Below are 26328 nucleotides of genomic sequence, written 5' to 3'. Positions count from 1 at the left end.
CACCTGGCTTGTTGTAAATTTTTACTACTGCTTTTAGTGTTCATTACTGCTTCAAGTCTTCTTTGAAACTAGACTATAAGATAAGATACAAAAAGTTCTACATTAATGTTGCTTAGGAAACATAGATGTAAGTAAAAGCCATTATACTTCCAAAATGTGATTTTTTTTTTTTCAGGACCTGAGTATTTCACAGAATGCTTAAATTTGATAAAAGATAAAAACTTGTATAAAGAAGCTCTCAAGTTATATCGTCCAGACTCACCACAGTACCAGGTATGTGGTGGGTTAAATGAGGCCCGATTTTGCTTTGGACATTAGTCAGGAAGTGAGGACATCTTGAGTCCAAACACCTGTCCTTCGGCTTCTAGGGTTGTCCTACGACCCATCAGCCTCGTCTTAAACTTGTTAGGAGAAAATTAGCCAGGGCAGCAGTGCTTCAAGAGTTCCAGAGGTTGGTTAGTTTATGTCAATAGCTCTTTAGGTTTTCTTATGTACCAGTCAGTGTATTATCTCCTCTTCCCTGTGGCCTGATAGGGTGCTGTTCCCAGGTTACAGATGAGGCCACAGCTTGCATAAAGGTCCAGAGCTGCAAAGTGGCTTGCCTAGAGCGCTGAGCCCAGGCTCTGACCACCGTGGCCATCCATTCATCACTCTTCTGCATGCCACCCTCATTACCATTTTGGTTTGTCTGCAAATCGCACACACATTCTTACAGTTTGCTTCCTAGTGCTATGATAAAACACCGGGCAAAAGCAGCCTGAGGAGGAAAGGGAGAAACCTGGAAGCAGGAAGTGAAGCAGGGACTGTGGAGGAATGCTGCTGACTGGCTTGCTCTGTGGCTCACCTTCAGCTCCTGCCTTACATAGCCTGTGCTGACATACCCAGTGGTTCCTTCTACAGATAGCTCTTAGCAATCAAGGAAATGCCACCCTGACAGCCTTAGGATACTCTAATGAAGGCAGTTCCTCAATTGAGGTTTTCTCTTCCAGGTGCTTTGACAACCAAGGGTGGCTATCAAACATGTCTCTCTGTGTTCTAGTCTCTGCCAGTTTCTTATTATTATTACTATTATTATTATATCATTATTCTCATTTATGTATATGTGCCTGCTTTCCTGTTTTTGCACTGGGTTCACTCAGGTGCCCACAGAGGCCAGAAAGGGGTGTTGGCTCCCCTGACACCTGCCTGATAAGGTGTTAGGAACTGAACCTGGTTCTCTGCAAGAACCTCAAGGGCTCTCACCCTCTGAGGCATCTCTCCAACCCCCCAGCCAGCTTCTTCAGTACCACTCTCTTGCATTCTCCATATGCCCAGTTAACTGTAGATAGTTCCCCAGATGGGTTGAATAATGACCTGCCAGCTCTTTATTGTATTCTTTCTTGAGTCCACCTGTCCATGGACATTACCAGTCTCCCATGAAAGCCATTCTTAGATGAGGGGCTAGATAAAGTGCTAATTTGCTACTTTGTCTCTGCCAGGCTGTGGCTTCTGGATGGGCAGGGACTGCGTTGTATTCCTGTATCTCTGCTTCACCCCAAGCTGCCTCAGAGCTCTGGTTTTCTCTCCTTCCCTCAGCCCCAGTAACATTAATCTCATCATTACTCCTAAATCTACTGTGTACACTCTTGTCACAAAACCCTTGTGCCTGCTCTCTCCTGACTGTTCACATAGTTCATTCCCTTGAAGCCTTCAGAGGTGGCAAACTTATCATTTCTCCATCATTTATCTTCCTCTGCCATTTGTTATAGACCATGCTGTGTTAGCCATGTAGGCAATGCACTGGATTTTAGATTGTGTGTGTGTGTGTGTGTGTGTGTGTGTGTGTGTGTGTGTGTGGTGGGGCAGAGTGGCTGTTACCACCTAGACTAATGCATATGTAGTGCTCAGTCTTTGCTGAATGTGTAAATACTGTGTCTTCAGAAAGGGTTTGTGTAGGAAAAGGAAGGGGCCTAAGAGTGGTAGCTAAAGTTGCCCACACTGGAAATAGAAAGAACTATTACCACACATTTCTTTATCGGACCTCCGTCTCTTGTCACAGGCGGTCAGCATGGCTTATGGCGAGCACCTGATGCAGGAGCACCTGTACGAGCCAGCAGGGCTGGTGTTTGCCCGCTGTGGGGCCCAGGAGAAGGCACTTGAAGCATTTTTGGCTTGTGGCAGCTGGCAGCAAGCCCTCTGTGTGGCTGCCCAGCTTCAGATGTCCAAAGACAAGGTGGCTGGCCTTGCTAGAACTCTGGCAGGTAAGCAGGGCCATTTTCTGTTCATTCTTCAAAAGGTTTGTGTTTGTTGCTTTGTTTGGTAATTTTGTAAATACATTTAGGGCAACATTCCCGAGACAGACTCATTTTAGCTCTTTAAAGAGAGCAAGAGTCCTCAAATGTCCTGGCATATTACAGCAGTTTACTTCTCTGACCTGGCTGTGCTGGGTGTCTGGCTTTGCAGGCCCTTAAAATGAGATTGTGGCTGCAAATGTCCTTGAAGTTACACTCTGTTGTCTAGTCCACCTTACTCACTGACCCTTTGATATTATGGCCATATCTAACAGTGTGGCTGTGTTGGCCCTTTAAGAAGGTAAAGATGAAGTTTTGGATGGAGCTATTCTGGTGTAGACAATATATGGTTGAAAACCGTAATAGCAGTTGCCAGAACTGATGTGGACAAGACCACAGGTACAAGCAGAAAGCAGAGGCTGCTGAGTGGCTCGGGGATGAGGGATTTCCTGAAGTGGAGGCTAGGCTAGCACTTCTGACCTCTGAGAGTAGTTACAGGGCTGGTAATGACCAATGAGGTAATCTCTCCAACACAGGTGGCAGGGGGTAGGTGCTTAGTGAATACGATGTCTTGGAACCTTTGAGAAGAAAGGTGCTCAGAACTGCGGTGAATTTCCCGAGTTCATATAAAGAGCATAATGGGCTGTCCCACATATGAGCAGCAAGTCACTCACTTTGAACCTGGCCTTACTGGGTTTTGACCTGGTCAGGGAAGCCCGTGGGCTGTGCCAACATGCATTTGTTTTGTTACTCACCATGACTACCTGATAAAAATCCACCCTAAGGCAGGAAGGGGTTAGGGCCTGAAACACTGTTCTATTCTCAGAGGTCAGAAGTCCTGTGATTAATTTAGATTCCTTTACTAGGCAGGCTAGCACTCCCCTGTAGTCTCGGGGGGGGGGGGGGGGGGGGCGCACAGCTGAACATTTCCTGCTTCAGCCTGACCACGTAGAGTACTCAGCTAGGCTGGATAGGAGGGGTGTGCTTCATGTTGTGTAATACCCGTGTCCTCACAAACACTCAGAAGCTTTTAGGCTGGAGCATTGTAGGGACAGAAGTGGAAGCCAGTTCCCTTTTGCTGCCAAGTCCTTGTTGCTGTCTTTTCAGGAAAGCTGGTGGAGCAGAGGAAGCACAGTGAGGCAGCCACAGTCCTGGAACAGTACGCCCAGGTGAGCTCCTCCCCGACACCACATGAGCGAGAGAATCTCCCGTCCCTGCTGATGGTGAAAACTGAAGGAATCCTGCTAATGGTTATAAAGGACCCATTTGGTGCCTTGCCCTGAAAATCTCAGTCTGGTGTGTCTAACCCTGCATCCAAATCTGAAAACCCTCAAAATCTGCAGTGTTTGAGAACTGAAAGGGACGCCACAGATGTGAAATCCTGTTCCTGTCCACGGACAGGTTATCTTCAAAGTGTAGGACACGGGGTGTGCATAGGAAATACGAATGAGCTACTTGTTTAAACTTCCCCTCTGTTCCCCAAGATAATGCATTGTATACGTGTAAATACTGTAAAATCTGAAAAGAAAAACCCAAGTTCTTGAGGTCCTAAGCTCATATACCTTTTCTGCTGTAGTGTTTGCTAGTGACCTGACTCAGTAGAAAGCAAACTCAACTTCCTATGTTAATTTTGGCAAAGAAGTAGTGAGCCTGGGCCTTACTTAGGTTTCAAACCAGGACAAGTGGCTGAGGTGCCAGGTTTTCCCTGCAATCCCTCAGTTCCTACCTGACCCTTACAGGGTCCTCCTGGCTGGTGTACCCTACCCCCTGCCCTAAACTCTCTAGCGCAGGGCTCTGGCTGCTCTTTCCTATATTGTCCAACCATTTTGGTTACCCATTCTCTTTGTATATTGGGTTTCAGCCCCAAATGAATGAAAAAAGGAAGGAAGGGCCTTGACTGCTCTTAGGTATGATGGAGGAAAATGTTTAATGAAGATGTGTGGGAGAGCATAGCCAGAGGTAGTGACATCCAGGACAGGCCAGAGTGGACATGACCAGAAGATGAGTTGTGCCCTGTGAGAAGAGTGGGGAGGGAACGAGTGGGGATCCAGGTGCACTGGCTAGAAGCCCAGTGTTGCGAAGAGAGTCTGTAACCAAAGTGGTTGGATTATATAGGGAAGAGTGCCTAGCCCCCTAGGCTGAAGAATTCAAGAGGCAGAGTATGGCAGCCAGGGGGAACCCTGCAGCAGGTAGAGATGGGAATTGTAGGGAGAACCTGGTCTACAGGTCTGCTTTTGATTTTAAGTAGGCACCTCTGCCATTTGTACCAGTTTGAAACTTAACAATTAGAAGATAGTTAATTAAGCAGTGGGCGCTGTCTTGCCTTTTAGTACCCTTCTGTGTATTAAAAATGTTTCTTTTTTAACCAAGGCAGCTTGGAGGTTTCCAGTGTTTTGGTGGATTATCTGTGAAATTTTGGTAGAATTACAAAATTCTACCAAATGTATTATGAAAGTATTAAGGCTGCACTGGCACTGACCACAGGCTGCTGGGACACAGGCACAGTGGGTAGACAGACACCAAGGATTGCTGCTCTGCTCCACTTTGGCTTTTTGTGTTGTTGTTGGTGGTGGTGGTGGTGGTTTTGAGACAGTTTCTCTGAGCAGCCTTGGCTGTGCTTGAACTCACTCTGCAGAACAGGTTGGCCTTGAACTCACAGAGATTAAAGGTGTTGCACCTCCGTCACCAGTTCAGTTTTGACCTTTTGAATGAGAAGACTTTTCTTGTTTTGTTTGTTTCTACATGTGTATGCATGCAAATGCACATGTGTGTGCACTTACTACATGTGTATGCATGCAAATGCACATGTGTGTGCACTTACTTGGCAATCAGAGGACAACTTTCAGGGTGTTCTTCTCTCTTTCCACAGTGGGTCCTGGGGAAACACGATAAGGTGGACAGGCTTATGAGGAAAGTAGCATTATTGTTCATTTGTTTTTTCATTCATTCATTTATTTAGTCTTGAAACAAGGTCTCAGCATACCCTATGCTGGCCTTGAGTTCCTGATTCTCGTGCCTCTAACTCCAAAGTGCTGGGATTGAAAGCATAAAACACCGCACCTGGCTTAGGAGAGTTTTATAGTTGTCACTGCTTGTATGAGGATTCTTGAGAGAAACAGGACCAATAGAATGAATATATATTAAAAGGAAAGGACAGGAAGAGCCGCACTCAGTATGATCTGGGTAGTCTGCAGTGGCTATCTTCATATGGAGAGGCTGAGAACCACTAGCTGCTCAGTCTACAAGGCGGGTGCACTGCAGGGCTGGGAGCTTCAGTTCATTCTGGAAGACTGAAGGACTGGGTTCTGATAGCACTGAAGGGATGCAGCAGCAGCAGTCTGGTGGATGAACTCGCCAGCAGGACACAAAGCCCAGCAGACAAAAATCAAAGCTTTCCCCTCCTACTTTCTTTAGTCTGGGCTGTCACCAGGAGGTGCTGTCCATGTGTAGGGCTGGGCTTCCTACTTTACATGACCAGATCTACAAAATCCTCATAGCTGTGCCAGCTGCTTATCTTTAGTTAGAGCCCAGCTTCAGTCAAGCTGGTAATCAAGGTTAATTTTCACACTGGTAGACATATTTAAGACAAAAAAATTGTACTGTTAGAATATTTCAAGGTCTGTCATGGGTTAAGACAGAAAGATGATAATTTGTATTTTAGAAGATACTGTAAGAAATCACGTTGATGAGGGGAGCTGGAGAGATGGCTCACCCCTATGGCAGTTCACAGCTCCAGTTCCAGGGCTCCTGTACCCTTTTCTGGCCTCCATGGACACTTGGCATGCATGTGGTGCACAGACATATATGCAGGCAAACCATCCATAGAAATGAGAATAAGTAATAGCATTTTTAAAAGGAGAGAAGAAAGTGTGTTGGGTGACTGAGCTGAAACATCAACTCAAAACCTTGCCTAAGAGTGTAGAGAGCTTAGAGGAAGGTTCCTACTGAGATGTGCCTCACTTGCCCTTGGACCTGCCTGCACCAGGCGTGTTAGCTGTGGCTCCGTAACAGTTTACTGTGCACACAAGACAGCCAGCCGCTCACAGCAGGTACTGACTGCTTCACCATCTGGGAAAAAGCTGCTTAACTTGCAGCTTAAAATCACCAATTTCAAACTCACTTTCCCTCTCTAGATTTTTTGGGGTTTTGTTTGTTTTAATTTATGTATGTGTGTATGTATACACCTGTGTGTATGCTTGGGTGCTTGGCAGGGCCAGAGAAGGGCGTTAGGTATCCTTTGTTCCTCTGCCTTTCTTTTGAGGCTGGATCTGTATCTGAACCTGGAGTTCACTCTTTAGCTCAGCTGGAAGCCAGCCTGCCTCATGGTCTTCCCCTGTCTGCCCACTCAGGACCGTCTAGCTCGTCAGCTCTTGTGCTTGTGGGGCAAGCCCCTTCCCCACTGATGCATCTCCAGCGCCTCCATTTCTAGCTTAAGCAAATGCTAGTGCCCTGTTTGTCCTCATACACTATCTTGGCGACATTTTGCTGCTGCTTGTGAGTTATGCGTCTGTTCTCGAATTCCCTTGTGCTTTCTTCATTGACCCATGGATTGTTCCAAAATGTGGTATTTAACTTGCAGGTATTTTGAAAATTTCCAGCCATCTCTTACTAATTTTTACTTTCTGTTGTGGTTATATACTTAAAAAAAAAAAAATACTGGATTGGCCAAAATATGGTCACATTGAGAGAAAGTTGTATGCCTGCGTGGTATGATGGAGTGTTCCCTTGGTTACATTGGGGTGATTAGTCGTTTGTGCAGTATGGCCTTTTTTTGTTCTTATTGATTCTCTTAATACTCTGAGTTGCTGGGAGAAAAAACTCTGTTTAGATTTCCCATGTTTTTGCCTCTCAGCAAGTGTTTGCTTCCTACGTTTTCAAGCTTTGGTGTAGGTAGATGCCTGCCCATGGTCATGCCAGATACCATCCCTCTTCACTGGTTAGTACTGTTCCTTACATTCCTCATTCTGAAGTAGGCTTCGTGTATTGGGAATCCAGCTATTCCAGCTTTTTAAAAACTGTGGCCTGCTTTTTCATTGTTTTGATCCATCTCTGCATTTTCATGTTTAGGTTTAGAGTTTGTCCACTAAGCTCTGGCCCCAGTTCAGGCTCAGCACTGCTCATGAATTTATCATCATACTCCACTGTTGGTAATTAAGTGTCCCTCATGCTTGCTCTGTGAATTACAGTAAATACCAGTCACACATTAGCATACCATTCCACATGCAGGTAAGGGTCCCAACAAGGGCACCTTTCATCTCTCCTGCCTCTCCTTAGTGTAACAGAGTTTAACTACGTATACTACAAATTCTGTCATTTGTTACTACTTTTGCTTTTAGTGATGAGAAAAATTTCAGATGACTCAAATATGTATGTCTCTTATTTTTTCCCTTTCAAGAGAAGCTAGAAATGTGGACTTTAATTTGATATTTCCTGAGCTTTAAGAAACTTGAAGGCACTCAAAATATATCTACAACCTAATCCTAAGAGCTGAAAGACTGCACTTAGGGAAACCCTGCTGAGTTTATTGATAAGTGTGACTGTGTGCTTAGACCCCACACCAAGGTCAGCAGCTAAAAATCAGATCTATAAACTGGGCTTCATAGAAACTAAGAATTATCAAGACTGAACAAAGACAGCTTGCAGAATAGAAGAAAATATTGTCAAAGCATTTATCTGATAGTGATTTAATATCTTAGACTACATGAACGATAATTCAACAAGAAACACGCAAGCCAACCAGGAAATTATTGTTTAGTTCACTATACTTTTTAGGGTATGGTATTATTTTCAGTTAATCTTGGCAGTGAATTGCGAAAACACCATTTTGACAAGCTTGTCTTATGGCTTTGATCTCCCAGGAGCTAACAAAACCATGTTTGTGTCACTCAGAAGATTAAACTCCACCCCCCCTTTGTCTTGTACACCAGTGTTTGTGGAGATTAATATCTAGAAGATACCGGGCAGGCAAGATGCTGAGAATTGGAGCTGTGAAGGCTGGGCTGCCTGGGGAGGAGGAGGGGCTCTGTGTGGCGGCTCTGGCTGCTGTGTTCACCAGTGCTCCCTTGCTCTTCCCTTGTCAGGATTATGAAGAGGCTGTGCTCCTGCTGCTAGAAGGATCTGCCTGGGAAGAAGCTCTGAGGCTGGTAAGGGAGCTCTGAAGGCTTCTCCTGTGCTGGGAGGGGGCGGCAGTGGGCGGTGGCGGGCGGCTGCAGCTCCCTGGCTTCTGAGTGAGGTTAAATAGCAACGGCTTGCTTCCCAATCCTAAGGACAAGCAGTAACTATAAGCCATTTCAAACCAGGAGGTGGTGGCACACGCCTTTAATCCCAGCACTCTCGAGACAGAAACAGGTAGATCTCTGTGATTTTGAGGCCAACTTGGTCTGCAGAGTAACTTCCAGGGCAGCCAGGGGTATACAGAGAAAGCCTGTCTCGAAAAACCAAAATAATGTAACAATAACAGCAGCAACAACAAATACAAATTTGTCCCTTGAAATTGGGCCTTCATATGCAACATACTGCTTTTTCTTGCTAAAATCAGTTGAACTGCCTTGGAATTCAACTTAGGAAGCTTGTTCCTCGGGAAATGTCCAGATCCTCTCAGTCTCTGTCTTAACTAACTCTCTGTTGGGGAGAAGTGTTCCTGTCCTAACAGGCTGCATTTTCTTCCCTCTTAGGTCTACAAGTATGACAGAGTGGATATTATAGAAACCAGTGTAAAGCCTTCCATTTTAGAAGGTGAGGATTACATTTAAGTAGTATTCCCTTTTAGAATTATGGAGAAAGGGAAAAGAAAGATAGGGCAGGGCTCCTTATATTATTGCATTTTAATATGTTCTGCTGACGTCACCAGAGTCTTTGAGAATATAGCAAGCTGTGAAATGATGACATTGTCAGTATTTTAATGTTGAAGGCTGAGATGCAATATGGTTAAGTCTTTGTAATACCTGGGTTTGGATTTATGGCAGGCCTGACTCAGCGTTAGTGTCCCTTGCTAGAACAAACCTGCCCTCGGCAGCCTGCCTCTGCCTGTAAGGCACTGGCACTGAGGTGGGTTACACGTTGATGGTGGCTGTTGCGGGCGAATCTTTGTGTTTGGGATAGTTAGTAGGCTTGGACATGCAGTATATTATTAGATGGTGTATTTTTTCAGTGGTAACTTTTCTGTTTTTATTCCTTTATTATTATTAACAGATAAGTGCCTACATGCAATTTCATTTCCGATTCTACAGAGTTGCAGTGTGTGTGTTTGTGTGTGCGCGCGTGTGTACAATCATAAACATTTTTATAGAGAAATAGGAAGTAAAATGCTACCTATGGGTAAATATAGTGAAGGATTTACGTGTGTTTGGGGCTATTAGAACTTTTGAGTAGGCTTGAAATTTTTCAAGATAAGCTAAAACATATTTGTGAATAAAGTATGTGGCTAGAGAAGAGAAGAATATTGACTAGCAGCTGCAGAATGTCTGCTCTCTGGGCCCCTCAGAAGCAACTTGGGAAAGAGCATTGGTTTCACATATAGAGTCTTAGGGAGTCTGTGTTGGCTTCAGTGCTGCCCCCTGAGCAGGGCTGCCTGCTGAATACATTTGTGTGAACTCACATTCTTACCTTTCCTGCTTCTGATTACAACTGGTGGGTACTTTTGTACCGTTGTCATCCCAGACTGAGTATGGAAAGCGTCCTCTCTGACCCTGTGCCCTCAGCTAGGCTGCTCCTACCCCTGACAAAAACTTGGGAATAAGTCGGGCAGTGGTGGCACACATATTTGATCCCAGCATCAGGGAGGCTGAGGCAGGCAGATCTCTATGAATTTTAGTACAGCCAGGACTACAGAGCAAGTTCTAGGACAGCCAGGGGTATGCAGAGAGACCCTTTCTCAAACAAAACAAAAAAACAAAACCCCCAAAGTTGGGAATGCTGATACTTCTCTGTAGAAGCTTAATATCTTTGCCCGTGGAGAGCATAGTTTGTTTTTTTCCCACGGGACTGTGATTTTAGGAACCATTAGAAGCTTCTGTTCCACACTCCCAGCCGTATCCGTGGGTTCCAGAAGCAGCTTTAGGCTCTCCTCCTGCCTTTGTTAGCAGCTCCCTTCACTTCTCCTGTGCTTGCTCGTCTCACTTTAGATTGGGTGTCAGGTCTTCAGTGATAGGATTGTGTAAGTTTAGTGGCACTGGCATGGTATCCTCAGGGTGTCTTTGCAGGTGTCAAGGCAGGCAGCAGTTGCTAAGAATTTAATTACTCAGTTCACATTGGTCTCATCAACTTTGATCAAATATTGGGAAATCTGATACCAGGAGGTTTATTGTCAGTATATTTAAACACAATATAATTTGATAAAAAGTTTTCTGGTGTAATACAAAGAAGTGTGATTACATTGAAACTCAACTCAGGGTACATGTCATTTCTTCCAAGAAGATGGGTTCTGGAGTTAGGCTACCTGTATTAATTTCAGGGCCTATGGAAGGATCTGGCCTGGTCTCTATCATATAGATAATATAGAGGTCATTTGGGATATTAGCCACCTATAGTCATGATTGGGGCAGCCTTGGGGAGTCTCTGGCTATACAGATGATGTAAGGGTCATTTAGACTATTATTTATCTACAGTTCTGGTTGTGGGTGTTTGGGGCAGCCACTGGCTATGCAGGTAATGTCAAGGTCCTTAGATTAATAGCCACCTCTCTGGGCCTGGTTGTAGGAGCTTGATATGGCCTGGCCCAACAGATAATACAGATCACCTGGCTATTAATCACCTCCAGTTCTCAGCTTTCTGGATGGAAGCACAAGGTTTATATTTTTCCATTGCAAAGAATCCTGCATGTTTAACATTCCTGGTTTCCCTGGAGATATGTGGGCACAAGAACTTTCATGCTCCCAACAGAATTGATGAACTCTGAGATCTGGGATCTCCAACTCATTAATGGAGGAATAAAAAAAAATTATGGTTGGTAGACCTGGATACATCTTTTATTATTAAATTTTAGCTTTGCTTCGTCACACCCCACTCACTTAAGTTTGATCTCTTTGCTTAAATATCATGCTCAAGGTATTTTTCATTATGCATCCTCAGCCCAAAAAAATTACATGGACTTTCTGGACTCTGAGACAGCCACATTCATTCGCCATAAAAACCGCTTGCAGGTGGTTCGAGCGCTCAGGAGGCAAGCACCACAGGTCCATGTGGGTGAGTGCCTCCAAAAAGTATCCCGCTGATACTGGGGTGTGTGGAAGATGGCCCCAGTGCGTGCTGTCTCTGCTGCTCGCCTGCTGACCGTTTTCTAAGGCGGTCAGTTTATAAAGAGACAGGGTCTGTTTGGTCACAGGGTCTTGGAAGGAGAAGAGTAGGGCATCCACACTTTGGTGCCAACATATGCTTGACTTTGGGGAGGGCATTGTGACAGAAAACTAGGTTGACAAATCCAAGAGGTACATGTGTAAGAAGTGAGGGGCAATACCAGTCTCAGTGCAGGAGTCCCACAAGAGCCGGGACTCCATAACTGTGAGAACAGCATCAGTCCCTTGCTTCATCACTGTCCCATTGAGATTTAAGCTACACGAGTTGCTGAGTCAGGACACACTACTGCTTTATGCTATATTGTGGTTGTCTGAAAGTTCATAGGGGTTATGTATATTGGAGAAGCGCTTAAGATCTGAGCAAGGCAGAAATCAGAAGATCTCTACCAAGTAGTCCCTCCTTTCCCCCATCCTGCCAGACCAGTGATGTCTTCGGTGTATCATAAAATGAGTTAGTCCCTTCACACCTACTCCCCCAAAAAGGAAAAGAGTAAATAAGGTAAACTCTGATGTTCTTATTACTTTGAGATCAACTTTGTAAGATCCATCCGTTCTCCAGTGTGTGCTGACTGAATGTATAGTTATTTATGTCTGCATCTGGTTCATCTTCTCTAGATCACGAGGTGGCCCATGGCCCAGAGTCAGACCTCTTCTCGGAAACCAGCAGTATTATGAGTGGCAGTGAGATGAGTGGCAGATACTCCCACAGTAACTCCAGGATATCTGCGTACGTACGAGACCTAGGCACACAGCAACATAACAGACCGGCTTTCTCCGAGGGGGGTGCCGGGTGGGGAGGTGGAAGGATGTCCCTCGGGCGCTGTATGCTGTGCAAGGACCTCCCAGCACATCCATAAGATGAGGCTGTTTTTTAAAGTTCACATCTTACTGTAGAATTCAAGTTGGATTTTTCTTTTCTTCATTGTTCATTAGTATGCTTTCAGGTGAACCTCATTTTATTTTGCCCTTATTTTTTAAGACAGGGTTTCAGTATGTAACCCTGGCTGGCCTGGTGCTTGCTTTAGAGACCAAAGTTGGCTTCTGACTCACAGCAATCCACCTGCCTCTGCCTCCTGAGTGCTGGAACTAAAGGCTTGTGCCACCACCCCTGATCTTACCCTGCATTTTACTCCTAACTTAAGAGAAAAACAGAACTCTTGAGGTATTTGCTTCTGTCTAGACTCCACTACTTACATGTGGGGTTACTACCGCATTCCTAACATCTCCCAAGATACGACTGCCATCTGTAGACGCCCTGGTTTCTTAGCAAGTGGTGGCCAATAGGTACAGTTGGCTCATCAGATTTCACTCCGGAGGAACCTCCTTTTTAATGTCTGTAATTTCTGACAGGAGGTCATCTAAAAACCGTCGGAAGGCAGAGCGCAAGAAGCATAGCCTCAAAGAAGGGAGTCCTCTGGAGGGCCTGGCTCTTCTGGAGGCGCTGAGTGAAGTGGTACAAAGTGTTGAGAAGCTAAAAGGTATGGCTTCAGTGCTCACTGATCCTTGACCACAGCAAGTAGCAATGGGTACCACAGACAGATAGTACATATTAAGATGCATGTGGGGCTGTTGAAATGGCTCAGAGGGTAAGCCTGACAGTCTGAGGTCTGACTCTGGGACTCACATTGTAGAAGGAAAGACCCATGTTTCACACATCGTTCTCTGATTTCCACCAAGATAACCCACAAATTAAATGTTTTTTAAAAAGATACTATTTTCTAGTTAGAGCAGCAGTTCACAGCCTGTGGTCAGAACTCCTCTGGTGTGGAATGACCCTTTCACAGGGCTCACTTGAGACTCAGAAAGCAGAAGTAGTTACATTATGAGTCATAGCAGTAGCAAAGGTAGGGTTATAAAGCAGCAATGAAAATAATGTTATGGGGGGCTGGAGAGATGACTCAGTGGTTAAGAGCACTGACTGCTCTTCTGGAAGTCCTGAGTTCAAATCCCAGCAACCACATGGTGGCTCACAACCATCTGTAATGAGATCTGCCATCCCTTTCTGAAGTGTCAGAAGACAGCTATTATTTTACTTACATAAAATAATAAATACATCTTTTTAAAAAAATAATGTTATGGTTGGGGGTCACCACAACGTGAGGAACTGTGTTAAAGGGCCACAGCATGGGAAGGATGAGAGCCACTGTGTATGGAACGCTCACTTCCGTACACAGTCCTAAGTCAGCTTCCCTGTGAGGGGATCGTTGCTTAAGCCAGGGACAGGGGTTGCACAACACAGCGGTTTGCTCATTGCCACTGGGTCTCTTTCCTCCTGATGTACTGAGTTAGCCCAGCAGTCAGGAGGAAGGGGTGGGAGGGTGCATCTGTAAGGTGCTGTTAGACACTGGCAACTTGGGAAGGAGATTACTGTATGATTCTGGCAGTGGAGTTGTGACACAATTTCCCATTTCTTCTCTAGATGAGGTGCGTGCTATTTTGAAGGTGCTCTTTCTCTTTGAGTTTGAAGAGCAAGCAAAGGAGTTACAGAGAGCCTTTGAGAGTACTCTGCAGCTGATGGAGAGGGCAGTTCCAGAGATCTGGACTCCTGCCGGCCAACAGAGTTCAACCACACCGGTAAGCTTCCTCAGAAGCCATGGGCACTCTCTCTCTTCCTTCTCACAGCTGTAGCCACATAACCCAGCGGCAGAGAGAACCCTCTTTGTGCCAGGGTTAAACTCCCTCAGCTTTGTGCTCACGCTGGCTTCTGTTTACCTGCTGCTTCATGCTAAGGGGAAGTAGGCTGTTATTTTTCCTTTATGTAATGCAGCTGTCTCAGGGGTGATCTGAGAATGTCCAGTGCCAGTGGAGTAGGGAGGGAAGCTAGGATTAGAGTTGCCCTTTCCTTCCCAGATCCAAAGTCACAAGGGGACAGGAGCTTTGTGCCCGTGAAGCCTTCTCATGCATTATCATCCCTGTGCTTTTTAGGCCACAGCTGGCTACCTGAACCCTCAAGTCAATTGTTGAGAATCTTGATTAGGCTTTAGGAAGGCTGGTGTGTGAGTCCAGAAAGGAAAAGTCCCCACCTGTTATTTCCACGCAGAATGTAATGCCTGGTTGGTTAAACAAGCACTGGGGGTGGGGGCGGGGAGGAGGGCTGAAAAGGCAAATGAGAGACACAGAGAACTAGAGAGGCATCTTCCGGGCCCTGCTGAGGAAGAACGGACAGAGTTGGGAATGGTGACAGGCCAGAGGCCCGTGGTCTGCAGCCTCTGGAGAGGGTGCTGGTTAGTGGGACCTGAGATTTGCGGGTGGCAGTCCTGAGGAGCTAGTTCTAAGTGAGAGGTGGATAGCCACTGGCGTGAACAGCTCTTCCTGTTCCTGATGGGTCACTTTCCCTCTGACTTTGCCGTCTCCCTTATTGGTGGAGTATACCAGGGAATCAGCTGAAGAGAAGTGTGCTTCATGCCCAGCCCTGCCTTCACTGACAGTGGACAGAAGGCTGGATTTGGTACTTAGCGACAGGAGCTTGCAATCATTTCATTGGCTAGAAACATTGGATTCTGGGTCTTGATTTCCTCCGTTCCTAAGGATACTTCTCCTGTGTGTTTGACTAAACTGCTTTGAAGGTTCCATAAGAGGCTGTGTGTTTGTAAAGAGCACGTCACAAACCACAGCAAAAAAAAGCAGCTAAAAACCAGGTGCTACAAATGCTTGCATTTACTGTAATGGGTGTTGCTTAGAAATAGCATTTTCAAACTGTAGTGTTTTGAAGTCAACAATGTCTCTCCACTTTTGCTCAGAAAATATTGGCTTCTAAGACACCAACTATGTAAATCTTGTAGATAACATGTATGGATTTGTTTTGTTTGGAAATGTAGACATGGGCCATGTTCTGGATACCATGAGTCACTTGCAAACGCTCACAGTATTAAAGCTGGTATCTCCCAGAGGCTCACTGCAGGTGTGGACCCCAGTGAAATCTATGTAGGGTTGGTGTTCCACTCATAAGGTGACACATACATTTTTTTAATATAAAAATTGTTATTTTCCACAGTTCTTTGAATAGAATGGATCCTTTGTGTGTCCTATAGACTTTTGGTTTTTCCCCTCCCATGTATTATGTTCATTTGGAAAAGGCCAGACAGATATTATTGTAGAACTCTCTCCTCTGTTACTTGTTTCGGGAAGTCAGGAGACAGAGGTCCGAGATGAGATAAGGAAAGATAGTTTGTTGAAATTATAAGGGACAGAACAGTTACCTTGTCAGAACCATAACTAGGAAAAGCAGCAGGCTGGGGTGCTGCTAGTGGGGACTTGGTCTGCTGCCACCTGGAGTGTAATCTCTGTTGACATAACCTGTTTTCTGCTTAGGTCCTAGGTCCCAGCTCCACTGCGAATAGCATCACAGCCTCTTACCAGCAGCAGAAGACTTGTGTCCCTGCTCTCGGTTAGTGTCTCTTCTCTCCAGATTATCTCAGTGCTGTGCAGGGCTGGGTGTTGGTCAGCTGTGGAAGGGACCCTCTCAATTCCAAGGCCACACTTAAGCGGCTCTATTACTTGTAGTGGTGGTTTGGAGGGAAGAATACACTATGACTTTTTCTGTTTGTATTTTTCGAGACAGGGTCTTACTATGAAGCTCTGGCTAGCCTGGAGCTCACTGTGTAGACCAAGCTGACCTTGAATTCAGAGATCCACCTGCCTCCTCCCAAATGTTGCAACTAAAGACATGCATCACCATGACCAGCATAATGTGACCTCTGTTTAATTTTAAAGTAACTGGAGAAGCCTGTGCCCAATCTAGGGCGTGTCCTATCCTCTGTCTATCATTCCTCTCTCTGCCTCTCATAATACCTGTGCTTCAGTCTGAATTAAAGTCTCTTCTTAAGAAAACTTTGCTTCAAAAAACATGCAGTGCCAGTTGCATGCAGTGTTCATCATCACAGCTGCAGCACGAGCCCTGACAGTCCGTGCCTGTGCGTGTGTGAGATTGCTGAGCTGTGATTTGGGCTCTTTCAATCTTCACAGCATTTTTAGGAGATAGATATTTGCATTACCTTACAACTGATGGTTGAACTTGAAGCCATATCTAAATATCAGTTCTTTACATTTCCTATTTATTTCTGCCTAAAATGTTTTTTTTTCCTTCCCTTTGTGGGAGATGGTTCTTAGTTACATAACGTACTACTACAAGTTAGAAACCACCAAGGCTTCATCTTGAAAGCTGTCTTGAAATTAGCATGCATGTATTTATCACCTAAGTATTTGGACTTCAGGTGGACACTTCACCATACCAGCCTCTGTGCTCTGGAAAGCTAACTGCCTTTAAAGTTGCTGCTCCTGGCTTCTTGTGTGATAGGCAGTGGTCCGGAGTGTTTCTCATGTAAAAGCTGTGCTGCAATGGCGTTTTGATGACATTTGGAGTGGGCCTTGCACGGTCCCCTAGCACCTTCTGTTGTCCGTCTCGTCTGAGCATGCTTGTCTGCCCAGGAACTGTGTGCTCATCCCCTTCCTCCTGAGACTTGGCAGGCCATCTTTGCCAACACTTTCACACACTTCCCATGTGAAGCAAAAAATCGTTTTAGACTTGAAGCCATTTTGCTGTGCTGTTCTGTTCTGTTGTCTAGTCCCTGTGCCCATTCTTGCTGCCGACCCAGTTATGACCTTCAGGACAGCTTCAGTGTCTCTTTCCCTAAGTTGTTCTGATGGCTTACCAGCATCAAAGAGCACGTCTGATTCTCTCTGTAGAGACTGAAACCTTTGAGGGTTTCTGTCTGAGTTTATGATGTCAGTGTCCCATGGTTCCAAGGCTGGGTGATAGTTAATTTCATTTCTTGTCACGGACAGAATAAACCCATCATGACACCAAGAGCATGTTTGTAGGGGCAGCTTGCTGCTATGGTGGCAGGATTGCAACATGGCACCAAACAGGAACTAGAGAGGTCAAGTTCAAACCATAAACTCCACTTCACCTCAGCTCCTGTGCCTGCTAGCTGTGCCCCATGGCCAAAAGGTCCTATAGCCTCCCAAAACACTGCCACCAGCTTGGGATCGACTGTTTAAATACATAAGTTATGTGTGTGGGTGGTAGTGTATCTTACCAAATCCTAACAGGTAGAAAAAGAGAAAGTCTTGTCATTCAAAAGTAGTTAGCAAAAACTACTCTCAAAATTAGTCCCAAATATCCCCTAGCCCTTCCCATGCTAACACTGGTGTGAATATACTCACGGAGACATCAGCAGCCCTGCAGGCCATTCTCTGTGCTTGGTTCCTGCTTGGTGCTATACAGCTACACAGATTGATTGTAGGCCCTGCAGAAATGCAGGATTCCTGGCCACAGCTTGAAGTGATGTTGGAAAAGAGCTACACTCAGAGCTGGATGTTATAGTCTTGGGTGCTTCTACAGGAATCTGACTGCTCACGCCTCACTAAAGAATCCTCAAAGTATTTTTGTTAAAATGAAACTTTTTGTCCCATGAAATTAAACATGAAAATGTAAAACACATCCCCTTTTGCTGTCAGCCAGCCAGGTTGTCACTCTCCTGGCCACATTGGACATGCTATATTTATTGTTGGTTAAGTCTAGAATCAAATACAACTATGTGATTTTAAAAGACAACAGGTTATTTTATAACTTTACTTTTTTTAAAGATAAAATCTTATTCAGGCTTTAGCCGCCATGAAATTATGGACCTTGTTTATCTCTGTTTCGGTACTGATATTTTTATATAATCAAAACTTCTGGTGGGCTTTATGTACATAGCTTCACTTGGTGGGTTGGTGATGGTGGTGGTGGTGGTGGTGTTTTTCCATTTCTGGTAAATGGCTGGGTGGATGATAAATAGGGTTAATTATAAACTGTTATGATCAGTAGAAGAATCTGGATTACAAAGTATATTGAAGAAAACTCAAATTTGATCCTGGCATGGTCACACAGGCCTGTCATCTCAGCTCTCTGAAGGAGAAGCAGAAAGATTACATGTAAAACCTGGACTACAGAATAGCAAAATCCTTCCCAGAAAAAAAAAGAAAGAAAGAAAGAAAGAAAGAAAGAAAGAAAGAAAGAAAGAAAGAAAGAAAGAAGAAAGAAAGAAAGAAAGAAAAGGAATTAAAACCTGGCAATTCTTAATTAATTTGTGTGTGTATAAGCATGTATTTGTGGAAAATGAAAAATTATGTTTTAAAAATTCTCTTGGATTATTCTTACATTGTTAAATATTTTAAAATCATTTAATAATATATGTATATGCAAACATACTACTAGAAATTTAATTACTGACAAATAGTAATAAGAAAAACATTCTTATATATACTCTTTTTCATGCCTGTGCTTCCTATATATGATTCCTAGTTACACAGGAGACTCCTAAAAGTCTAAAGGAAGAAATGCCTAAGTTTGCAGTTGTAATGACAGAGTCCCCCCTGAAACTGCTTCCTGCATTACTCTTTCATAGTCACAGCTTTGCTGGCCGTCCTGCTCAGTTCTACCACACGTCCTGTCATCGCTCGATGCTGATACCACTGCCACATCTTATTTTATGCTTACAACAAAAAAATTCACACATTGTAAAATGTAGCTCTTAGATGTATAATTTAACAATGAAAAGAAAGCATACAGTGCAGGGCTGGAGCGATGAGTTGGTGATTAAGAGCACTCATTGCTCTTGTAGAGGACCAGGGTTGGACCACCCATCGTGGCTCACAGCCATCCAAAACAGTTCCCTGGGATTCAGTGCCGTCTCTGGCCTCCAAAGGTATTGTGTGTATGGTACTGATACATATATGCAGAGAAAACACTCACATACATAAAACACATCCAAGATTTAAAAAAATAAACCAAACAATGAACGCTAGTCTTCCCTATTGAACCTTCTTGTGCTCTGAATCACCTAGTGAGCATGCCTGATGCCTGATGCTCTCCCTGTCTTCCCAGGGCAGGGCCTCCAAGCTGCGCTTGCTCTGACCACCCCCACCCCCCACACACATTACAGGGTGGCGAGCCCATTATCACTTGCCTTCCATTCTTGCTTCCAGATGCTGGGGTTTATATGCCACCGAAGATGGACCCGAGAAGCCAGTGGAAGCTGAGCCTGCTGGAATGACTGCCCTGTTAGGAAGGCCTTGCCGGGAAGACCGTTTGTCCACTCACTCTTCGTGCTTCTAGCTGTGGAGAACTGGGATGTGGAAGAGTCTGCCTTTGAACAGCCTCAGCTAGCACTAGGCAGTCCCCACTTTCTTTTGGGTATACATCTTAGGTACTATGTCAGAACTTCGTTTTAGCCAGCTTATTGCAGTCTTTTTAAAAATTGCTGTTTAGCTGGCTATAGTAGGACATGCCTATAATCCCAGCAGCCCAGGAAGCTGGGGCAGAAAGACTGATGCAAGTTCAAGACCAGCATGGCCTTATCTCAAAACAACCCATCCTGCTGTTCTTGTACTCAGTACTGTTTGAAAGCATGGTTAGGCAGATCATGAACTGGAGTCTCGTTTCTGTTACAACCTTGGACAGCTCATCATTGATTTGATCCTCAGTTCCTGTTGTTCATAGGGAATGATGTTTCATGGTTTCTACCTCAAAAAGTGAAGACAAGTGGAACCACGTTTCTAAGTTGCTCTGTGTTGTTAACATAGTGCATGGTATTCATGTAGGCAGTTAGTGCTGCCAGCTTTTAGTAAGATGTGATTGCATAGCTGGCATCTGTGCATTAACTCAAAGCAGAATAAAAAGCTGTTTGGGGACTGGAGAATTGACTCAGTGGTAAAGAGCGGTTGTTGCTTTTGCAGTGGACCTGGGTTTCCCAGCACCCACATAGCAGCTCACAACGGTCTGTTTTCTCCAGTTCTAGACGATCTAACGTCCTCTTCGGATTTCACTGAGCACCAGGCAAGCATGTGGTACACAAACATATGTGCAGGCAAAATACTCATACACACAAAATAATCTTTAAAAAATTTTTTTTAATTAAATATGTTATCCTACCTTGTTATGTGCTACTAGCTTTAATTGGGCTAGACTTCCCCTAGCTGGCACTGTTCCAGGGATGTTCTATTGCCTCAGTATGTTCTGCTAGAGAGTTACCAAGAGTAGGGTGGACTTCAGTGATGGGTAGACAGCAGGCATATGTGGGAGCAGGGTTGGTTGTTACTCTGTCCCCCAAACACTACCTCCTTTGACTAACGCATTCTGTCTGTGTCCAGGCAGACTCACTTGGCTTTGTGTATGGCTTTTTGTATGACATCAGATGCGGAGATGCAGAGTCTAGAGTTTGCCTAGCTGGTTCAGTCTTTCAGTAACTCTGCTTCCTCCTCAATTTTGGAACTGTATACCCTATGCTATTATATGTTGGAAGTATGTGATTTGCTTTTTGGTTTTGATTTTACAGAAGATTACAAATAAGAGATTGCATAAATCTTAGAAGAAACTTTGGACTTTTAAACACTGTTGAGAGAGTGTTAGTCTATGGGAACTTTTGAAGTAGGACTAAATGCATTTTACATTATGTATGGCTGCAAGCCTGTGGGGGCCAGGAGTGGAATATAGTGTTTTGAATAGGAATGGCCTCCATAGACTCATGTGTTTGAACCCTTGGCCCGTGGGCAGTGGCACTATTAGGCGTGGCCTTGTTGGTGTAGATGTCCTTGTTGGAGGAAGTCTGTCACTGTGGAGGTGTGCTTTGAGATCTTCCATGCTTAGGCTACACCCAGTGTAGCAGAGTCTCTGCTGCTAACTTCTGATCAAGATAGAACTCTTGCCTTGTACAGCACTGTTTCTGCCTGCAGGCTGCCATGCTTCCTGCCATGACAATAATGGACTAAACCTCTGAGACTGTAAGCCAGCCCCAAAGAAATGTTTCTCCATGATAGTTGGTATGGTCTTGGTGTCTCTTCATAGCAATGAAACCCTAAGACATTGACTGACCCATGTTTCATTGTTTCCAAGAGATCTTTGGAAGATGAGATTACTTTCTCTCTCTTGTCAAGTCTAGAAATTGGTCAGTTTATTTTAATAAGAGATTTTGAAAAATTACTGTTTGACAATTTTATATTTTTACATAATGAATTTGATTTGTTCTCATTCCTCTCTCTTCTGCTGAAACCCTTCTTTTTCCCAAGAATCCCCTCTTCTATTTTCATGTCTTTCTAACCTTACCTAAGGTTGATTATGTGAGCAGATGTGGAAGGTTAGTTACTGAATCATGAGGAAGTTTGTGTGGGTATACCACCTAGAAAAATAATGCTCCTCCCCAACAAGAGTGTCATGGCCAATCCTTGAGTTCAGATAAAATCTCTTGTGTGGCCTTAATACCAAAACCAGGCTTTCATTACTCTGTGTAAACTAATGTAAAATGCTGTTTGGCCCTCAGTACATAGATCAACTCAAAATTGTAATTTAAGAAGACTTACCTAAGGGCTGGAGAGATGGCTCAGCGGTTAAGAGCACCAGCTGCTCTTCCAGAGGTCCTGAGTTCAATTCCCAGTAACCACATGGTGGCTCACAACCATCTGTAATGGGATCTGATGCTGTCTTGTGTGTCTGAAGACAGTGTACCCACATATATGAAATAAATATGGCCAGAGCGAGGCTGGAGTGAGCAGGGCAGGGGGAGAAAGAAAGAAAAACAAGAAAACATACCTAAGCACTTGTTATATAGTTAAACTTTTCTGGAAATTTTAAATTTTTTACAAAGTAGAAAAAGAGAAGACAATATATTTCACTTTGGATTGCTCTACTTTTGACTCGTCCTGTAGTGGGCTTATTCCAGCTAGATGCCAGTTTCAAGAGGCCGTGAGTACTTGTGGTGACAGTGAATCCAGTAACTTCTGTATGTGACATTTACTGTAGTGAAAAGCTCTTACTGTGGATAGTGGTGAAGAACCCGTGCTAACAGACTGGAGGTGGAGATGAATGTGCCTGTTGACAGTGGCGTGGGCTTTCATAGGTCCTCGATTATCTTAATGCTATAGCAGTTCAGTGTGGGAGTGCACACAGCACTCAGGAGGCAGGGACGTGTGGATCTTTAAGTTCAAGGCCAGCCTAGTCTACAGAGTTCCAGGACAGACAGCCATGGTTACATAGCGACCCACTGTCTCAAACAAACAAAAAATGTAATGGTATAGCAGTAAGAATTAATATGTACCAATTTCGTCCCTCTTAACTATGCAGGATTAGGGGCCTGGAGAGGTGGCTCAGTGGGTAAGAGCACTGACTGCTCTTCCGAAGGTCCTGAGTTCAATTCCCAGCAACCACATGGTGGCTCACAACCACCCATGATGAGATCTGACACCCTCTTCTGGTGCATCTGAAGACAGCTATGGTGTACTTACATATAATAATAAATAAATAAATCTTTAAAAAAAAACTATGCAGGATTAGATTTTGCTCATATTGAGATTAAGTAGGAAGAGCAGGCCTTTTGTATTGAAGGCTGAGACGAGGCGGGACATGTAGGGTGTGGGACAAGGTAAATGAGAGCTAACTTTGAAGAAAGCTGTTGAGCTTTAAAAAATACAGAGTTGCCCCCAGGTTTAGGTTCTATCTCAGCAAATTCTTATCACAATAAGAAAAAATCTTGGTTTTTCTGGCTTGCGTTGAGTAAGGTTTGTTCTTGGCCTGTCTTGGATCATGTAGCTTTGTTCAATGCTACAGACATTAACAGGGAACTTGCAGAGAGCCATCTTCCTCAGCCTGTGGGCTTTGCAATCACACATTCTAGAAGCTGTGGCAGAAGCTAACATTTGGAGGTGTTGAGGAATTCTCATTGTTATTTTGTGGTGCTGGGCATTGAACCCCTTCTGGGCACTGTACATGCAGATCAAGCTGGTGTGGACCTTGCTGTAGGCCTTACCCCAGTCAGAAGGGCATTTTGAAACAAAACCCAAAAACCTGGCACTTCTTAGTAATTGAAGGTGACTGCACGTTGGGAAGCACAGTCTATGTTTTATTTTCCTCCTTGTCTTAGTTATTCTACTGCTGTGAGGACCCCATGACCAAGGCAGCTCTTAGAGAAGGCAGCACTTCTTTCTTGTTTACGTTCAGAGGCTTGCATCACTGTGATCATCATAGTAGGTAGCATGCGGCGTGTAGGCAGGCAGGCGTGGTGCTGGAGAAGTGGTCGCAGGCTTCACATCTGGTTCCACAGGCAGAGGGGGAGAATGAAAATGGTTCATATGCTGGGCCTGGCATGGGCTTTTGAAACCTCCGAGTTCACTCCCAGTGACATGCGTCCCACACGGCCACATTCTTAGTCCTTCTCAAACAGTTCTGTTCCCTGGTGACTAAGCATTGGAGCATATGAACCATTTTCATTGAAATCACTACTCCTGTTTTGCTAGTCCATACTGTAGAAGCTCATGGGGGTCTTCAGCTGTTGTTCGTGGGGCGAGGAGGGAATCAGCACAGGTGACTAAATGTTCAAGATCAGTGGTTCTCAACCTTTAATACAATTCCTCATGTTGTGACCCCAACCATAAGATTTGGTTGCTACATCATAACTGTGATTTTGCTAGTTATGAATTGTAAATACCTGATATACAGGGTATCTGATGTGTGACCTCCCAAGGGAGCCACCCACAAGTTGAGAACCTCTGTTCAAGAGGCTGTAATCAGTTAAGGCGCCCTTGGTGCTGATGGCAACAGTAAACGGTGTGCTCGTGAGTCCTGAGCCTTCTGTGCTCTCTGAGCTCTTTCCTGTGCTCTGTACCCATCTTTACTCTGGTTTTTTGAGACAGGGTTTCTCTGTGTCCTGGGACTCACAATGTAGACCAGGCTGGTCTCAAACTCAAATCCACCTGCCTCTGCCTCCCAAGTGCTGGGATTAAAGGCATGTGTCACCACTGCCCATCTCCATCTTTACTCTTTTGACACTGAAGTCCCAAAACTTCAGCAGATGTCTTGATGTAAAGATGAGGGTTTGCGTTCTGAATCCACATATTTTAGAGACCTTTAGGAGAGGAACAGCACTTCTCCAAGCCTGTGTGTTCCTTGTTGCCAGTAAGCGCTTCTCTGTGCTCTCTACTGGCATTTTGAATGATATCATCTACAATGCCTGGAATGGCACTGTAGGTACGTTATTTGTAATTTCCCTGGCTCTGCTCACTAGATAGTAGTATATATTTCCATTCCTGTTGTAACAAACTTGTCATGTTAACCTCAGCTGTTAAGCTTAGATGATGCCGATGCCAAAAATACTAAACTGCTGTGTTTGTGTGTGAGACTGTCTTTTCTGCTGGGACAGCTGGATCCAGTAAGGGGATTGAGAGTGCTCTGAGAATACAGTTGTATCAGCTTTCAGTTGTATCAGTGTTTTTAAGTGCTTAGGCCTGGAGACTCCCTTTAGAAAACACTTTTTTGTCCCTCCCTCATCAAGACCCTTTACCCTCTGGGGCTCATTTACTTGGGCTCATTAACATCTATCTGAAGATAGAAGTGATTTATGACCGTTTTCCATTTTAATGTTTAAAACACATTTTTCTAAGAATTTATATGGTTTACCAATGCTGTGTAAAGGTGAGGAAAGATAGAGATCTAATCAACCTGAACTTGCCCCTAGTGTGTGCTCATGTAGTGTTGCCAGTAGGATACTCCAGGAAGAAACTGAGATAAGATGTATGGACACTTGCAACTCTTCTCTAACTCTCCTGGGTAAGGCTTGGTCACCTTGCCAAACCATGGGACGCTCAGATGTCTTTCCATTGCTCTTCATCTTCACCTCCCTGCTTTAACTCTCTGATGTCACATAGATATGCTAACCCTCCTGGTCTTGGTCCAGTCTCTGACATGTTAGGCATGTAAGGCAGACGTGGAGTCGAGTGAATGGCTCTCAGAGCCTCTGCAAGGCAGAGATGCTCAGTGTGCGATTGTGACTAAGACCCCTCAGCAAGACTTGAAGGCTCATGTTTAAGAGCTAGACATCACAGTTGGAACTATTGGGATCACTTTTGGGTAACAGATCTTAAAGCATGTATCTTACTTTCCATCATTGGTAGAAAAAGCCACTGGTCAGTACAGAGAAACTGATTGGGGTGGCTGGGGTCTCCAGTTACGTTCCAGACCACTGGTGTTGTCAACAACAGCAGCTGCTGCTTCAGTCCACATCTTGGGGACATTTATACACTTGAACAGACTAGGGTATCAGATTCCTCCAAGCCATTGGGCAGTAATTGATCAAAGGGAGTCCTGGGACCATGGGATGTCACAGGTTCTGCACTGTCTAGATGCCCTAGGACCACTGTACCCTTCCCTGCTCTAAGGGGCTCTGAAAACCCCAATGTCTTAAGGTCTGATCTCTGGGGATCTCACTGGGACCTCCAGAAATGTGAGGTAACCACCAGATAATATCGCTCAAGCATGGATTCAAGCCAGAAAGTCTTTATTAACTGGCAATTAAACTGGGTGTTCAGGACCTGAGTGCAGTCCCAAGTTCTCAGAGCGAGCTTTTAAACAAAAATCACAGCCTGTGTTGACACCTCAATTAGTAAGAACACTGAGCTGAGATAAGTGCTGTTTTATGGGAGAATAAACTCGTTTAGCATTCTGTAGGGAACTATGCATGGAGAGTCTCTTTATCCTTTCACATCATTTACTCTTCATTTGTTTTGATCACATTTTTCCTTACATATGTTTTAACAACAAAGTTCCTACAGTGGGAAGCACCAAGGGCAGAATAGTGCTAGAGCGAGTTGCTCCCGTGAGAGACTTTCTGAGCCGTTAGCATAGTGTATGTGATTCTCTCATGTACCCCTTCCACGCCCAGGCTTTTGTATTTTTTTAAAGTGATGCATACATTCATGTGGCTCTTACTATGTCAGGAAATAGACACTCTGAAGGG

The 26328-nt window shown here is 44.5% G+C and overlaps 1 protein-coding gene across 2 annotated transcripts in view; it reads left to right on the top strand.

Moving 5' to 3' along the window:
* Window positions 1-24707, top strand: part of Elp1 (elongator complex protein 1) — a 56023-nt gene extending 31316 nt beyond the window's left edge. Inside the window, exons 12-22 of one of the 2 annotated variants that reach the window (XM_030253419.1) lie at window positions 176-273; window positions 2039-2240; window positions 3378-3439; window positions 8351-8413; window positions 8945-9005; window positions 11340-11453; window positions 12179-12290; window positions 12914-13041; window positions 13983-14137; window positions 15875-15950; window positions 19535-24707. In XM_030253419.1, the coding sequence (XP_030109279.1) occupies window positions 176-273; window positions 2039-2240; window positions 3378-3439; window positions 8351-8413; window positions 8945-9005; window positions 11340-11453; window positions 12179-12290; window positions 12914-13041; window positions 13983-14137; window positions 15875-15950; window positions 19535-19602 (1139 nt within the window). In that variant the 3' untranslated portion in view covers window positions 19603-24707. The remainder of the gene's footprint in view (window positions 1-175; window positions 274-2038; window positions 2241-3377; window positions 3440-8350; window positions 8414-8944; window positions 9006-11339; window positions 11454-12178; window positions 12291-12913; window positions 13042-13982; window positions 14138-15874; window positions 15951-19534) is intronic. The other variant, NM_026079.3, reaches the window with a different exon arrangement.
* The last annotated feature ends 1621 nt before the right edge of the window (window positions 24708-26328 follow it).

This window comes from Mus musculus, chromosome 4 (genome assembly GCF_000001635.26).
Source record: "Mus musculus strain C57BL/6J chromosome 4, GRCm38.p6 C57BL/6J".
NCBI classification, from domain to species: Eukaryota; Metazoa; Chordata; class Mammalia; order Rodentia; family Muridae; genus Mus; species Mus musculus.
The sequence above is the reverse complement of the archived record's forward strand: the minus strand, read 5'-3'. Positions and strand labels throughout refer to the sequence as shown.